The sequence below is a fragment of the Struthio camelus genome, chromosome 20 (assembly GCF_040807025.1).
Source record: "Struthio camelus isolate bStrCam1 chromosome 20, bStrCam1.hap1, whole genome shotgun sequence".
Classification (NCBI taxonomy): Eukaryota; Metazoa; Chordata; class Aves; order Struthioniformes; family Struthionidae; genus Struthio; species Struthio camelus.
Window position 1 is genome coordinate 6,396,288 of NC_090961.1, and position 17,403 is coordinate 6,413,690.

Below are 17,403 nucleotides of genomic sequence, written 5' to 3' on the forward strand. Positions count from 1 at the left end.
TTGAGGAGATTAGAGGCCTCAGATTTAAATGACTTTTTTCTGTTGATGATTTAACAATCCCGGGGAGCCGGGGCAGGTAGCCCAGTGCTTTTAACAAGGCCTTCCAGAGCAGGCTTTGTCAGACATTTCTCAAGCATTTCGCACAAGAAACTCCTGTTGTGTCACTTCCATAAGATTTTTTTTTTCCCCCCCAAAAAATCAGCTCCCCATTGCACCAAATTCTTTCAAGCTCCAGCACCCAGATCCCTGTTGATGCCAAGCCATGCCAATGCCAGGAGGACTTGCCCACAGCGAAGATAATGCTCACGGTGTCAGACACAAACACATGCCACTTGCAAGACTGCCATGCCTGATTTCACATGGGTCAACACACTGTCATTCCCCTAGCATATGGGACGGCAACAGGTCGATTCCCATCTTGCTTTTCAGGTGTTCCTAGAGAGCTAATATGGCTCCTGAAGAGGTTTCAACCCTCCCCTCCCTTCCTCCCCCCACCAGTCTAGGATGTGGGATGAGGCTGGTGTGGTCTGTTGTGTTTTGGATACTGAGTGTACCCCTAGCTGAAGGGTTGCATGGTCAACAGCATGCTGCTGCTGATTATTGATGCCTGCCACATGGATTTGGGAAGCTGGTCACCTAGGATTTCCAAGTGTAGCCACACTTTCTGCAAGGATTTCCTGCTAATGGATCAGTCCAGGAGAAATCAGCCCTTGCACTAGACTGCAGTGTGGTCCCCTCACCCAGCCATGGAGGGTGGAGGGTCCTTTGCAGCCTTTGGGGGAAGCTCATGCCATCTAGCTTGGATGTGACAACCACTGGCCTGAAGAAAGTGGGCAGCCAGCAGATAAGCAGGGAGACTGCTAGAGAAAACTGCAGCAGAAGAGATGCCTAAGGAACAGGCCCTGCCGAAGGGAGGTCCTGGCCCTGAGGCACCATACAACAGCAGAAACTGCTACAGCACTGGCAACGGGCCATGCAGCAGGAAGGAGGACCACAATGTACAGCAGTACAAGGAGAAAGGTGAAGCTCAGCCTTTGGCAGTTTCCTGGACTCTTACCTGTTAGATGTGACCTGCAACATGCAGCCCCAAAGTTCTCACTTCAAGCAGAGGATAGCAATGGGACATACAAAACCAGGCGGTTTCCCACAGCATCCCTCCCTTCCTCCACCCCACGGGGGTCAGACAGGCTCCACCAGCCCAGAAAACCATTTCTGTTTCCTTGCCTGACAAGCCTCTGCTACTTTCTCCTCCCAAGATGGTAGCTGCCAGTAATAGCAGGGAAAGTAACATCCAAGCTGGGAAAATAACATGTTATTTTCCCAGCTGTGATGTCAGAACTTGTCATGCTTACACGCTCGGGAAGCGGGGCGAGCAAAGGACGCATGAGCATCCCCAAAGAGGGATGGCAGTCCCACTCTTGCTTGCCTGACTCACTGGAGCAAACGCTCTCCCTCCCTGGAGGGGCGCAGGGTGGCTCTGCTGTTGCTCTCCATGATGCCTGGGGCAGCTCAGGGTAGGAAATAAGCCAGCTTGCAGCCGAGTGCCTTATGGGAAAGCAGCACCTCCCAGTTACCGGGAGCAGGTTTGCCTGGATGCCCAGTGCCCAGACCCAGCACAGGGTGGGCAGCATGGGGGGCTGCTCCCACATCCCCAGGGCCAGTGACTCCCACGCAACCATCGCGCCGCGGCCCCCGAACCACCTCCCCGCGGCCGCGTCGGCGCTCCAAGCCCAGAAAGGGAGAGCGCCTCTGCTCCCGGCAGAGGGAAGAGCGGTCCCTCGGGGACGTCCCGTGGCCAGGGCGAGCTGCCCGACCCATTTCAGGCCCGAACCCTTCCCCGTGCCCAGCAGCGAAGGTGCTGGAGGCGACAGGGAGCCTCCGCATCCCCCTCCGGCTGCGTGCAGCAGGAGCGCTGCCCGGGCGTTTACAGGGGTTGGAAAGTGTTTTCTTTGCAGTTGCCTGTTTCCATCTTACATTTCAGAGCAGGTTCGGCCGGTTTCACTTCCCTCGCCAAGCTGTTCCAGCAACGCACTCGCTACACGGCAAAGCGCCGCAGTATTAAGCCTGGGGACAGAGGGATCCTTAACTTGCCTGCATACGCAAGAGGAAAGAAATCCCCTCTTTATTTGAGACAACTGAAATAGGGAACTAGACAGTTCTCTTCAGCCTCATCTTTGGTTGGGTGTTGTGGTTTTCCTTTCTTTCTTTTCTTTTCTTTTTTTTTTTTTTTTTTAAAAAACCAAGCCCTAAGTCTGATCCCTCCACACTAAAACGAAGACAAAAGAGGAACAATCAAATCCTCTTAACCACTGTAAAAACAAAGCGTGCCGCCAGGCGACCGGGTTGATTCCCCCCCTGCCCACCCACCTGGCCCCCTCCGGCCTGGCAGGACCCACAGAGGAAGAAAACAGGTAGATGCCTTGCTTGGGGGAAGATTTCTCTTCCCCCTTCCCGCTTTAATAAAAAGGTACCGATTGCGACAAAACCCCTACGTCCTTCAGAGGCACTTAATCCATTACAAATTTCACAAAGCCCGGCTCTCTCGGGGAAGCGCTTGGCCAACGCAGCGCAAGAAGAGCAAACAAACAAGCGAAGAATAAAGCCGCGCTCTCAATGGAGAGACCCAGCGCGTGGCTGTTTTAATTTCTTTCCCCGCTTCTCTTGTGGCCGAGCACCTTTTCTAATGACTCCATTTCACTCGCCGCCGCCCCGTAACAAAGCCATCACCTCTGCGCGGACTCTGGGAGACGAGTTACCATTACAAATTACCACCACAATTAGTGCTAGTTCTTCGAGAAATTAGAAAGGGGAGCGGGAGGCCCACACGCGACTGATTGCTATTCACTCTGCTTTGCGGTGACCTTGCTCTGGAGACGATGATATTCCTTTAGCCTGGAAACCGGATTAAAAAAAAAAAAGAAAGAAAGAAAGAAAGAAAGAAATTAATCGTAAATTAACAGTAATAACACACATTTCCTTTCAATTAATTTAAGCGGAATGAGGGGGCGTGAAGAGCAGGCGTTTGTTAAGGCCTGTACAGTTTAATTATATTTTTGCCACGAGATAATGTAATTAATTTATCTTGGGGGGGGGGGGACGTGGTGTACAGTGGAGAACAAAGCAGTTAACAGGCAAGGGGAAAATTAAGAGCCCATTATGTAAATGCAGCATGTTTCACAGCGTTTGAAGGCCCGGGGAGGGGAGGCGACGGCGGGGCAGAGCGTGGTGGGGCCGGAGACATAGGTAAAACAAGGAGGAGCGGACGCTGCCCGGAAGGCCGCAAGGAGGCCGGCCGGAGGGGCTGGGGCGCGAGGGAGGAGGCCGGCGGCGAAGCCGGGCGCCGGAAGGGCCGTGGCGGGGCGCCGGGCCCGACGCACCTGAGCGAGTTGACGTTGATGAAGCCGGTGGCGTCGGCGGGCTCGTAATCCCCTTGCACGTTCATGCTGCGGAGAGAGAGAGAGGGAGACGGGGGGCGCCGGTGAAGGCGGCGGCGGGGAGGCCGAGCCCGAGCGGGCCGGCGGCGGCGCCGGGGCGACGACTCGGCCTCCCCTCCCCAAACGCGGGGCTCACTTCCCAGAAACCACGAACCTTAAAAAGAAGGAAGACAAGGAGGGTGGAAACTAAAAAAAATAAAAAAATAAAAAAAAAGAGTTTACAATGATTTTACCTCCCCTGACGGGCTGCAGAAAAACCTCTGTGCTTTTATTTTTGCTCATTCGAGTGGTTCTGACCTGCTCTATAATTACGTTACTTTCTACCTACTGTGCGGAGGCATTTCCACCCAGCTCTGCCTCGCACCGCTTTCTGCCGGGCTCCTGTGACGCCGTCACTCAAAGGCTTTCAAACCAGCCATGTAGAAATCAAAAAGAAAAGGAAAATGGTTGGAGACGCAGGGAGAATAAGTGCCCCTGCTTTTCTCTCCCTCTCTCTTTTTCCTCAGTCCCACCCCCCCCCATCCTCTTTTTTTCCCCCCCTTCTCCTTTTTTTTTTTTTTTCCCCTTCACTTTATTCATTTAATCTCTCCAAGTGAGAGCGCGAAGCATAATGAAGGGTTGGGACGGATTATTAGGAGCTGTTGATTTCGAGGGGGAGGGAAGGGGGGAAAAAAAGCCAGAGAAGAGAAAGAGAGAAGATAATTTGACATTTACTCCGACTGATCTAAACTCATTCGGGTATATTTATGGCTTATAAAGTGTTTAGAGAGATTGAAAGGGGTTGAGGGAGGGCTGCGGCGGGGGGAGGAAGCAGCGTGCAAGCGAGAGAGAAAACAACCCGAAGAAAAGCGAAAGCCCGAGGAAAAAGAGAATAATATTGACTTCAAAACAAGGCTCGGGCTTCCGCCGGGCGCTCGGCTCCGAGGAAACCGTCCCGGGCGTCGCGGGACGTCGCCGCGCTTGCTGGAGGGAGGCTGAGCCCACGTGGGCGCCGGGGAGCCCAATTTGGGGGAGAGGCTTGCGGTAAAGCTGGGGGTCGGCCGCGGGCTGAGCGCTCTGCCGCGCCGGGTCTGGCGGCGCCGGGGCAAGGCCGGCTGGGGGAAGCGCTCCCCAGCCCCGCACCATGGTCGTCTTCGCCCCTACCATGGTGTTCCTCACCCGTACCACCCTCTTCCTCACCCATACCACCCTCTTCCTCACCCATACCACCCTCTTCCTCACCCATACCACGGTCTTCCTCATCCATACTACCCTCTTCCTCACTCATACCGCGATCTTCCTCACCCATAACATGGTCTTCCTCATTCTTCCTCATCCATACAACCATCTTCTTCATCCATACCACCCTCTTCCTCACCCCACCACCGTCTTCCTCATCCATACCACCCTCTTCCTCACCCCACCACGGTCTTCCTCATCCATACTACCCTCTTCCTCACTCATACCGCGGTCTTCCTCACCCATAACATGGTCTTCCTCATTCTTCCTCATCCATACTACCATCTTCTTCATCCATACCACCCTCTTCCTCACCCCACCACCATCTTCCTCACTCATACCACCCTCTTCCTCACCTTTCCTCATCCATACTACCATCTTCTTCATCCATACCACCCTCTTCCTCACCCCACCACCGTCTTCCTCATCCATACCACCCTCTTCCTCACCCCTACCTCCATCTTCTTCATTCTTCCTCATCCATACTACCATCTTCTTCATCTATACCACCCTCTTCCTCACCCCACCAGCGTCTTCCTCACTCATACCACGGTCTTCCTCACCCCTACCACCATCTTCTTCATCCTTTCTCATCCATACTACCCTCTTCTTCATCCATACTACCCTCTTCCTCACCCCTGCCACAGTCTTCCTCACCCATACCACCATCTTCCTCGTCCTTCCTCATCCATACCACGCTCTTCTTCATCCATACTGCCATCTTCTTCATCCATACCACCCTCTTCCTCACTCATATCACCCTCTTCCTCATCCTTCCTCATCCACACTACCCTCTTCCTCATCCATACCAGCACCTTCTTCACCCATACCACCCTCTTCCTCATCCATACCACCCTCTTCCTCACCGCACACCCCTTCCTGCCAACACCAGGGGTCTTGCAGCTGGGTTGCAAACCCTGGTGACCCTCTCGTGTTGAGTGGAGGACAGCCCCAGCGCCCTCACGGTGCTCACCTCACCAGCTCCTCATTGTACAGGGACTGCGGGGACTCTCGGCCCAAGATGTAGACCTGGCCCTTGAAGACAGAGAGGCGCACTTTGCCCTCCACCAGCTCCTGGGAGTGGCTGATGCAGTGGCGGATGAATTCGCACTCGGGGCTGTGCCAGAAGCCTGCGGGTGGGAGGCAGCGTCAGTGGGGCCGGGGGCCGCCCTCCCTGGGGCCACGCGAGACGGTCCCCCCACAGTGTGAGCTGGAAGGAAGGCGCTGGATAAGTGTCAAGGCAAGGGATAAGGTTTGGGGGCTTTAGAGAGGGAGACGAGGAGCCCAGACATCCGGCGGCTATGTCCAACTATGGAGATCTCAAGTACATCCCTTTGCCTTGATGTCCCTCAGTTTTCCCACCTGTGAAACGGGTCTGAAATCAGCTGCTTGCCCATGGAGGCAAATGGACGCCCTCGCAGGGGGCATTAAACACCTCTGCGTGACTCAGACCCTGGGGTCACGCTGGCCCCCCAGCCGGGGAGAGCTGGACTCTTCCCTGGGATGCCCGCAAGGTGGGCACAGCGGAGGCCCGGGGTGGGGTTAGCCCCAGCGACCGCGCGCTCGGCTCGGGGGCAGGCGCCGGCGGCAGCCCCCCGCGTCCCTCTCCAGGCAGCCCTGGGAACGGAAACCCTGCCCTGCAACAGATACTCCCGGACGACAGACGGGAGGAGACGGGGCCCCACAGGCTCCCGCGCCCACGCCTGGGACAACGGCCCCCTGCCCACTCCCACGCTCCCGTCCCCGCCGGGGCCCGCGGAGCAGACAGCTCCCGAAAGGTGACACAGCCCGGGGGGGCCTGACCCCGGGGCTTTATCGGCCTTCGGATCAGGGCACATATGTCTCGGCCAGCTCCCAGGTAGGCTCACCTTCCCCGGCCCTTTCTAGGGTAACACAGCTCTGCTTTCCTCCCGCTGTTGGCCCGGCCGCCGCGGGCAGAGGCACATCTGTCCCTCCGCGGCGGCGCGGAGGGCACCCGGGCTCCCGTCCTGCTCACAGCGCCGCGGACGCGTTACTCGGGGGGGGGTCCCCCGAAACGCCTCGCGGCCCAGCGGGCGCGCCCCGGATGCTGCGGAAACGCGACCCTCGGGAGCTGCCGCCCGCTCGGGCGAAGACGACGGCTGCCCTCCGCGCCGGCCCGCCGCCGGGGGCGAGCGCGTGGAGGGGCCGGCGGCCTGGCCTGCCATTCCTGTGCACCGTCCTGTCACTAAGCGGGGTAATTAGCCGGGGAGCCCTCGGAGACCCGGAATAAAGCCTGGGAGATGGAGAGGGAGATAGAGAGAAAGAGAGCCCATTCACCAGCCTCCAGTGATGCCGGAGTTTTATCTCTCTAATCTCTCTCCCGCTCTGCTCACACACAGGTGCCCTCTCACCTTTCCTTTCCCAGCTGGGCTTCAGGGACGGGGCTGAAGCCATTAGAGAAACAAACAATTGCTTTTGTTGTTTCACCTCGCCAGGCCCGGAGCTGGGCTGCAGCGATGCGGCCAGGCACGCCGGCCGGGACGCCCTCGCAGCCCACGCCGGCCAGCGTGCGTTTCTTCGTGTAAGCCAGGGTTTTGCAGCCTTCCCCAGGGACCTGGTGATGGGACCGGCTGAGGACAGGCATCTCCTCCCAGGTTGTTGCCCCGCGGTCACCGCAGAGCGCGTCGTCCCCGGGTGCGGCTGGCACGAACGCGGCCCCCCGCAGCGGGGACGCCGACGTGGCAGCTCCCTGTCCTTGCTCTCTCGCTCTCGGATGCGCTGGGTCTCGTCGCACGCTCCGAGAGCGGCGAGCGGACACGGCGCCGTCGCACAGACACGTTCCTTCCTGCGGAGGGCACGGGGTGCGGGAGCGGAGCTGTTCCCCGGCCAAGGTTTCACGGGCGGGAGCCTGTCCAGCCATAGCGTGCAGACGAGAGGCAGGTTTACAGCTCTCCTGGGTAAAGCCAGCAGACTCGGGAGCTCCGCAGGCCTGGACGCGCTGGATGCTGGCCCCGTCCTGCCGCTGTGGGAGCCGGTGCTGGGAACGTGCTGAGCCTGCTCCGATGCCCTGCTTTGAGAGCGGCCACTTCTCATCGATGAAACTGTCTCCGTCCCTGCCGAGCTCCTTGCAACGGGAGGACAGCACGCCACCTTCCTCCGCCCCGGCGCTTCTCGCGCGCTGGGCTCCCTGGGTCCCCACTAGCCACCACACGTCTGTCCGAGCCCAGCCCTCCCCTTCGGACGCCTGTTGGGCTGAAGGGTTCAGGCATCCCTTCCCCGAAAGCAGGTCTACCGAGCAAGCAGCGTCACAGGCCTGAGAGCTCGGCTACAGGCAAATAAATCCCTTTTTGGTAAAGCCGCCCAAAGTAAAACTCTTCAAATGTCAGGACTGATTTAGGGCTGTTGCATCCCCGTAACAGGGGGGGAAAAAATAAATGCAAGACACATTAAAATAATAACCAGCTACTTAAATCCTGACTCTGACAACTCCAGGTGTGAGGAAGCGCCCCCTCCCTCCTCGCCCCCCACTGTAAACAAATTCCCCACTTGAAGTGATCCGTCTTAATAGCCTTCCCACTTTGTAGCTGCCATCCAGCTCTAATCGTTTCAATCTGCGGCGCAGGCAGGGCCCTGGGAGACAATGGCATTTAAACACCTGGCCGTACCTGCCAGGAACCGGGAGCTCTCTTCAAAGCCACATCTCCACAATGGGATCAATCGGGAACGGGGAGGGTGGGGGGGAGATAAACACTAATTCTCTTAAAATCAGAGACTAGTTACAATAATGAGGTGTTAAAGGAAGGAGAGCTTGCAAGTCCTGGCCTCCAGCGGCCACCCTTGGGTGGGAGGTGACCGCCAGCCGGCAGCGCTGCCTTGGAGCCGGTTTGCGTTGCGTTGGGGTTGTTCCTCGCGTTCAGGCTTGCTTGCACAGACTCCATCCTGGCCAAAGCGCCTTGATGCCATCCTGATCGAACCCAAATTGCTAAGGCTCTGCTCGCATTATACTCAACCGGGCACTGGCAGGAGGCGCCTTGATCAGAGCAAGCCCTGATGCGCGTGGGCAGGAGCTCCCACCTCGTGCAAAGTCCTGCCCACGGCACTCGTGTCTCAGGACATGGCAAGGTGGTCTCAGCCATGTGGACAGGCAGGGGCACAGGGCTCGCAAGCTCTGGTAAAGAGATCAGGACCTTGACAATGCCCAGACACTGCTTAAATTTGGATCTGGTTTCACGCACTATAGCCTAGTGGCTAAACCATGGATGCACAATGCAACAACACAACAAAAAAGGGCATTTTTTAGCACCAGCCCACACAGCTGCGTGTACAACACCATGTCAAAGCACAAGTGCAATATGCAAAATAACCTTAACTCTGCTCCACGCCAAATCAACCTGCAGCCTTCACTCCTTGAGGTTCTCCCTTCCTTATTTGCAGCACCTGGTACCTTCACAGCCACACTTTCCACTTTGCTGCACAGATCGCTTTGCTAGCATAAACCGAACATATCAATATCAGTATACAGCACAATACGGTTAGCAGCATTCGTGACAAAAGCACCAGAAAACACCCTCTGCCAGGGTGAATCGACAGATTCAAGCTGCCTTTTTAAGGCAGTTGCGGTGTGACTCAGGACTCACCTAAGTGGGTGCTGCCCAGTATGAGGAGGCTCTAGCAAACACACTAAGGGTCAGATAAAAAACGTTTCCCTTGCCCAAACTTGTTGCTGCTGCAAGCTGAAGCAGCCTGGTGACTATCACAGCCCTTGTGGAAAGGTTACTGGCTAAAACGGCTAATGATTAGTTTCAACGTTGTAATGTTTGGTTCGGAGACAGCCTTGTCGAACTCGGCACAGGAACGGAGCTGGGATTCCTGCCGGAAAGCCAAGGGGTCATGCTGATAAACTCAGCGTTTCATTCTCTGTCCTAACAGCGTTTGGAGCCAGAGAAACAGAAACTTTTCTGCTTGCAAGAGGTGGGGGCAGATAAACAAAAATACTATTACCCAAGTGGCTCTTTCAACTGGTGGCTTCACAACAAGCGAGTGTTTAAAATAAACAAACCGGTTTACACTTAAACTAAAAAAAAAAAAAAAACGCAACACAGAACAAAGTCTAATACAAACACCCAGAGGCAGATGTGGCATCAGAGCAAATTAAAAGAAGAGGCTGTGATTCAAGAGCTTCTTTCTCCCCGCTCAGCGGCAGGGGGTAATCATGACTTCCCCGCGGCCCACCACCTCCACCGCTGCTCTCCATGCGGTCGGCTCGGCCGCCCTGGCCACAGGAGCGCTCGCCCTGCTGTGAGCCAGCAGCACCAAACCTCTGCACCTGAGCCCTTAAAATAAAGTTTAGGCAGCAAACGGGCTCCTGCATTAAGTGCCATTGTGTGATGCCGTGAGTCTCCAAGGAAGAAGCAGCAGGTAACATCCTCTGAGAAGAAAGCTCAGAGGATGGGAACGTGGACGTGGGGCACTGGGGCCCTGCATTGGAAACCAGCTGTACCAGAAACCACAGGAGCGAGGGCAGCCCGACCCCGTCCTGCCAGGTTTGCTGCTTTCCCAAAGCTCGAGCTCCTGGAACCAGGTTATTTCAGGAGGATCTTCCTGTGGACATAACATAGCCCATCTCCAGCCCTTGCGGTTAGAGAGAAAAGCATGAAAAGCAACGGGGGGAGGAACAGAGATGCTGAGAAAAAGGAAACAGGTAACACAATAAAGGCCTCGGGTGTATTATTTGGAAGGGGGGCAGGGAATCTCACTGAGCAGGGGTCTCCAAGAAAATTAATGCTGACCTAGTCGTCCCTTGTAAGCAAAGGGCCACAGGGCAGCTGTGGCACCGAGGGCACACGCCAGTGCTGGGAGCCGAGAGCACGGGGGCTCTTTGGCAAGACTTAGAAGTGCCGCTTTCTCCAGTTTAGCATCGCCGACCGACCTGCATTTTGGCATGGAGAGGGCCCGAGGGTAACGCCGACATCCCCTCCGGGGATGCCTCTTCTGCCTAGCTTAGCACAGCCCAGAGCACGGCAGCCTTGGCCGTCACCTCCTTAGCCCCAGCGGTCTGTTCCCTGCAGTCCCAACACCAGCAGCGCGGTGCAGAACTGAGCTGAGACCTTTCAAACTCAGCCCACGGGGGCAGCTGAGAAGACCTGAGCGGAGCCAAAGGGCTGCGGGAGAGGATGAAGGGCAATGGGCTTCGTTGCTGTCTGCAACTCCTGGTGCCAGCAAGTGTCCCCTTGTCCTTCATGGCTCCTAAGCAACACTTTGGCTGTGCCATCCTCCCCCGGGCGCGGGCCGGGCGGTGCGACGGCAGCCGCGGCCGGGTCAGACACGGTCCTGGTTCAGGACCGCCTGGAAAACCCCAGTTGGCTCCGCTTTGGTGGTACGGCTCCATCCAAGCAGCCCCCGTGGAAGCCACAACGCGCAGTGCCCCTGTGTGGGCTGCACGCCGCATAGCACGTTTCTGCGGCGGACCGACACGCACAGGCGAGCCGGGGCCGACAGCTCGACGCGCCCCACGCTGCTCTCTGCACCGGAACTGCCCTCCGCCGGCCTGGGGGGAGAGCTCTCGGGCTTAGAAAAGCACCAGCTCAGCGGGGCAACAGCCGTGGCTGCCGGACCGGGGCACACGCGGTTTGGAAGCGCTCCTGCCCTTATCCCGGTGCAGAGCGCTTTGCTCCAGGCCGAGATCCCGTCTCCGCCGCCGGCACTGCAAGCGTCAGCAGAAGGGACGACGCTCCCGTAACGCACCGGGCTAGTCACAGGGCGACGCGGCCCGGAGGAGAGGGGGCAAACGGGGCATCCCTGGCCCAGGATCGGCTCAAGCCCTGAAGGACAGGATCTGGGACCTCCGAGTACGTCCTCTGCCGTGGCCACAGCAACCCACCGAGCTGGGAGACCCTGTGGCTTCCCCAAGCCAAGGACGCAAGTGCGATCCCGTGCTTGCAGCCCCTCTCGAGGCCCGGAGACCCCTTGGCACGGGCACAGCGAACGCAGAGCAGGCTCCTGGTCGGAAAGCCGCCCCGGGCAGCAGCGCGCAGCTCCGGGCGCGCTGGGCACGGGAGAGGCCAGCGGGGCCGGTGTGGGGAGCGGCAGCCAGAGAGCAAGGGGAAAAGACATGGCTCCAGCAGACGGGGGGAGATAAAGGGATGGTAAATAACAACCTGTGGTACATCCAAGTGCGCTACGTGGGCCAAAGCCATGACACAGGGCTCAGGGAGGTGCCCGGAGCATCCCCCGCCAACAACCCCTCTCGCAAGGCGGCATCGTTTCTTCTTAAGAAAGGCATGGAGCCCCTTCAGCGTGAAGGCAGGCACGATGCTCTGGAGACCACTCCTAGGCAGGAGCAAACCCACCTTTTTCCCCCTCCTATGAATAGCCTCAAATCCAGACCTGCATTTTGTAGCCCTGGCCCATCACTATAACGCACAACCGACAAGCGGGGCCTGCCGCCTTTCGTAGCGATGGGGCTTGTGCAGCCGTGAGGAAGAGGAGGAAAAGGGCTGGGAAGAAGCAGCAGTGGCCGGGGACAGGCCGGAGGACGGTACGTACCGTTGTACACCAGCTCGGAGAATTTCACGGCGAGCCCCTGCTTGATTTTCCGTACTTCCCGGTCCATGGTGAAGGCCTCGATATCTAAATGCGCATGGTATAGGATTGTTCCCGCTGGGGTCTCATAGATACCTAGCCATTTTTCCAGGCAGGGGGAAAAGCAGAAAAAGAGAGAGAAACGAATGAGACCGAAACTGTCAGCAAATGACAAAAAATAATGACTTGGCTGACAGAAGGAGCTGTGGTCGAGCGCATTCAGTCCCAGCTTGCTGTAAAATGCATCTGTCATTATATTCACGCTGGGGCCGAGACAGTCCACTCCGCACCTTGCAGAGAAAATTTCTAGATTCCCCTCTTTGAAGAGGCACTCTGACGAGGCTAAATGACAGGGTTTGGGAACCGATCCCCCCACCGATACATGCCCAACGGTCTGCGGCTGAAAACCTGTAATTAAACGAACGACGCGGGGCACAGGCACGGGGAGCGCGGGGCCCGAAATACCCTCCTCTCCCCTCCGCTGGCGAGAAAGAGCACTGTGCAGAAATGAGGCTACCCGGGGGCTGGGAGCGCAACCTCCTTTGAGGCTGCCGAGACCCCCCTGGCTTCCTCCCCCGTCCGCCCCCCGAACCCGTCAGGGCTGGGGACGGCACCTCGGCGGAGGGACGTTTAATTATTGCGATGATCGAGGCGAAGCTCGCTGGCAAGCCAGGGCAGGAAACCCTGCTCCCTTTGTTCCAGCTGCTCGCGGCTTATTTTCTGCAGAACACGTTTACTTCTTTAAATACAGTGCATGCAAAAATTAGTACATGGAGACATAGGCACCTGCAGCAACCCTCGCCCGGGACCCCCTGCTCGGCTGGCGCGGCTCTAACCTGCCTGTTCCTGCTCTCCACCATCGCCTCCCTTCCCCTGCCCACCCCGTCGCGGGGACTGTCCCCTCCCAGCGCGGCCGCGTCGCCTGCACCCAGCGCCCAGCGCCGGGCCAGGCTATGGCACGGCCGCGGGAACGGCAGAGGGCACCCGCACGTTGGGTTTTGCTAGCTCGCACCACAGGGAAAACAGCCCTTTTCCCTAAAAACACAAAAATACTGAATTCTATAATAATAAAACTTAAGAGATTAACGCCACTTCCAAATCCCTGCGCGGCAAGGTCTGCCAGGGAGGGCTTGAAGAGCCGCTTTCGGCAGGGCGCTGCGGTCCGCCCCGCGCCTTGCGCGGCCGGCCGTGCCCTCGTCCCTGCAACGGGCAGCGCTGACCGCCGACGCTGAATTACCCGCGCTCTTTAATTAAAGGGGTTGAAGAGGAAAAACCCCGCAGGCCTTTCCGGCTGCGTGCTCAGCTCGGAGGGGCGTGAGCCTCCCTCCGGGCACCACGATGCGGGACGGTGCCTGCAATCACTGCTCCCCACTTTGGGGCTGAGGGGAGCCCACCTGGCGCGCGGGGCGGCTAGGGGAGCTTTAACCTGCACCAGCCTCTCCCCACGTGGCCCGCTGGATGACGGCACGGGCTCCCACGCGGTGTCCTGTCCCGTCCTGCCCCGGGGGCCGGCCGCGGCTCCCGAGGAGGCGCCAGGAGCTCAGCTCAGCCCTATCTACCACGGCAGCCCAAACTCGCCCCCCCAGACGGAGCAGCTCAGCCTGCCTCCAAGGCCGCTGTGAGCCCTCCCTGCGTATTTAGGGCACCAGGCAAAGGTGCAAAAGCGGCAGCATCGATCCCCCGGCCACGTCACGGGCTCCCGTTAGGTCCCATAAACTCAGCATCCGCAGGGCACCGGGTCCACGCCGAGACCCTTCGCTCCCGCACGACGCTCCGGCAATTTCGGCAACGAGCCACCCGGCCCTTGGGGAAACCTCTAAGCCGAGCCCACCGGTAACGCAATTAATATTCCCGCTCCTTCCCCCTTTCCAAGGTGTTAAAGTTAATTCGGGCTGATCAGAAGCTTGGTTTTGTCTCGTGCCCGGCTGCCGCCCCCCCCGTCTCCCGTCTCCCGCGGCGGGGGGACGCAGCGCCGCCGTGCCTGCTCCCGCTGCCTCTGTCGCTATTATTCCTATTCGAGCCGTGACAGGAGCCTGATGCCAGAGGACCGCGGAGGCAGGAGCCGCTGGCAGCGGAGCGGGGCGCGCGCAGGGGAGGGAGGCGCGATGACAGCCCCGCGCCGAGCAGACGAGACGCCTTCGGAGTGACACGTGCGGCGTCTCCAAGTGTCTATTTTCATCTCCCCGTGTTTACAGGAAAAAGACAGAGGTGTCAGCGCCGCAGCCCGCCGCAGCTTCAATCACACCATAATCACGGCGGGGCCGGGGGGGCCGGGGGGCAGCAGAGGAGACAGCTGCCGCTGCTTAAAAATTTTCTAATTTGTCACCGCCGCTGTCAGTTTACCTCCATCCGAGCAATTTTGCTGCGTCGAGCGAGGACTGCCATGGCAGGAGGCGTCGCCGCGCTGACACGCGCCGGTCGGGCCGCGCCGAGGGGCTCCGGCGTGGGCGCCTGCCCCGCCGATTAAGCGATGCCCGAATTTGTGCCCCCTGGGAAACGCCTCCCACGTCGGGCTACGGGGCCGAGCGCGGCTTGGGATGGACTCAGCGCAAGGAAGGGGCTTAGCGCCGTCCTCCTCGCCGCGCTTTGCGAGGGCATCGGGCCCCGTCCCGGCCAGCCTGGCCCAGCCCGGCACACCGCGGTGCAGCGCGGCCGGAGGGGGGCGAAAGCAAGGGAGAGGGGGGCAATTAAAGAGGAAACAACGCCCCCCCCCCCCCGCCAGCCGCTGAACGCCGAGCTCGGCTCTTCTGGCTGCGGCCGTCCCCTCCTTCCCGCTTCCTCCCCACTGATTTCATTTACTTGGCTTCATTAGCCCCCCTTCGGAGTTAAAAAGATAATTTGATAATGAGGATGTGAAAAGGGGCGAGAGGCAGGGAAGGGCTCGCGCTGGCAGCCAGGAGCCCCCGGCGGAGCCGCCGCCGCGCTGGGCTGAGCCGCTCTGGCACGGCTCCCGCACGGCTCCCGGCACGGCTCCCGCACGGCTCCCGGCACGGCTCCCGCACGGCTCCCGCACGGCTCCCGCACGGCTCCTGCACCGCTCCCAGCACGGCTCCCGCACGGCTCCCGGCACGGCTCCCGGCACGGCTCCCCGCACGGCTCCCCGCACGGCTCCCCGCACGGCTCCCGCACAGCTCCCGGCACGGCTCCCGGCACGGCTCCCGGCACGGCTCCCCGCACGGCTCCCCGCACGGCTCCCGGCACGGCTCCCGGCACGGCTCCCGCACGGCTCCCGGCACGGCTCCCGCACGGCTCCCGGCACCTATCAGTTAGCAGAATCGAGCGAACGGGGCTCAGAGGGCCGGCGCGGGCAGGCACGGCTCACCCCTCACCCCTCAACCAATTTCAGTGCGGTGCTTGGTAAAAACCAAACGCGTTTTTTCCATTCCCAGACCGGGAATTTTGCAATTCCTTTGCAATAGAAACGCACCGGGCAAGTCAGGCAGGAGCCCGCGGGGCGGGAGAGGAGCCGTGCGGCTCCCGCGCCTCCGTTTCCCCTCGGCGGAGCAGGGATCGCCGGGGCGGAGGAGTCGCCCAGGGCCTCAAATTGCCCAGGCTCTTTGAGCCTGGCTGGATAAAGCCGGCCGCGTGCGGGCGCTTCGGCAGAGCCAGCAGCGCCCCAGCATCCCTGTCGGGCCCCGAAACCCCTGTCCCAGCGCCCCGGCGGAGGCGGCTCGCGAAGCCGTCATCTGCCGACACGCCGACACGCCAGCGGGCGCCTGACGATGACACGCAGGAGACAAACGTGACAGTTAAATGGGGTTTAGAGAAATTATTAAATGCTGTAAGGGTCACTAGAGCGTGTCACTGGCTCCTTAAAAAAAAAAAAAAAAAAAAAAAAAGAAAGGATTTTGACAAATTACTCGGCATCCTGCATGCAAACGCGCAGGGTGGTTGTGCGCGTGCACGTGGGGTTTGGGAGGATTTTTTTTTTTTAATTCGGTTATTCGAACTCGGAGCAAATGATTTGGGGTTTTGTTTTTCGCCTTTTGTGGCTGACGCTCTTGCAAAGCGGCCCGTGCCCCCGTGGCGGGGAGGCAGAGCGGGGAGCGGGGAGGGCTGCGCTCCGCTGTGAAGTGTTAGCACAGCATTTGCTCGCGCCCTGCCACAAAGGGCAAGTTCAAAGAAAGGGAGCATCTAATTAGGTATTAACGAGGTTTAAAACAGAAGAGTGTGGGGACAAGGAGAGGGAAATGATTATTAGCCATCGTGTTATTTAGTTCTGAATGGGGCAGCTTTCTGCCTCGGGAGATTTTCAGTTAAGCTGATCCTCATGAATGAACCATACTAAGAGTGCAAAAAAATTGCACAGATACATCGATTAATCAAAGAATTGGCTTTAAAAAATAAAAATAAAAAAAATCAGTGACTTGTATATGCCTCCTAAGCTTTGTACCTCTATTATTTTTTATACGACCTTTGCGCCACTGAGGAGCTTAAACGAGTATTTTCCAATGCAAGCCGTCTCCCACATTCACCTCATCCGGCAAGCTGGGACTTGAGGAAGAGCACCGGGATTTGGAGCTCTGATAAAAATCCTGGGAGTTGGCGGCAGTGAGTCAAGTCCAAGTCTTGACGTTTTTCCCACTGCAAGACCTGAAGGGGAAGGAGCTCGCTGGAGACCTGCCGTCCCCGGTGGCAACGGGACCCCAGGCTTGGCACCAACTGAGATGCTGGCAGGACCTTTGAAACCACCTTCGTTAGTGAGGTCAATTAGACGTCCCTTTAAAAGGGAAATCTTGATGCTACTTAAAGGAGAGGAGCCCAGGGCCGCTGGACCTGCCTAGGCTGGGAGAGGAGAAGGTGCCGCACGCGGGACCGGCCGCTCACCTCTGGACTTCATCCCGATGAAGCGGTTCTCCACAATGTCGATCCGCCCGACGCCATGCTTGCCTCTGCAGAGGAGAAACGGAGCGGCTGGCACCCTGCGCACCCCGAGCCCTCGCAGCGGGTGGCTGAGCCAGGAGCCCAGAGTGAGCCCAGAGGCAAGCCATGGGGACAACCGGGGGGCAAACCCAGAACGACGACCCGCCAGCAGCTCTGCTGCGTCCAGCAGCATCAGCAGCGATCCCCTGACAGCCGAACGCTGTCTTTTCTCTGCCGTGGGAGAAGTGTCCCTCTTAATAAACCCCAGGTGCTGGCACAGCCTCCTGGCCACATGGCACAGGGCTCCCAGAGAGCCTATATGGCCACCTGGGACATGGTGACCTGC

At 58.7% G+C, this 17,403-nt stretch overlaps 1 protein-coding gene across 2 annotated transcripts in view; it reads right to left on the reverse strand.

The window, feature by feature from the left end:
* Nucleotides 1–2,416: 2,416 nt before the first annotated feature.
* ASS1 (argininosuccinate synthase 1) overlaps nucleotides 2,417–17,403 on the reverse strand; it is a 32,818-nt gene continuing 17,831 nt past the window's right edge. For both annotated transcript variants that reach the window (XM_068914695.1, XM_068914694.1), the window contains exons 12-16: nucleotides 17,022–17,086; nucleotides 12,159–12,290; nucleotides 5,626–5,782; nucleotides 3,378–3,443; nucleotides 2,417–2,892 (exon numbers count right to left, since the gene is read on the reverse strand). In XM_068914695.1, coding sequence (XP_068770796.1) covers nucleotides 2,838–2,892; nucleotides 3,378–3,443; nucleotides 5,626–5,782; nucleotides 12,159–12,290; nucleotides 17,022–17,086 — 475 coding nt within the window. In that variant the 3' untranslated portion in view covers nucleotides 2,417–2,837. The remainder of the gene's footprint in view (nucleotides 2,893–3,377; nucleotides 3,444–5,625; nucleotides 5,783–12,158; nucleotides 12,291–17,021; nucleotides 17,087–17,403) is intronic.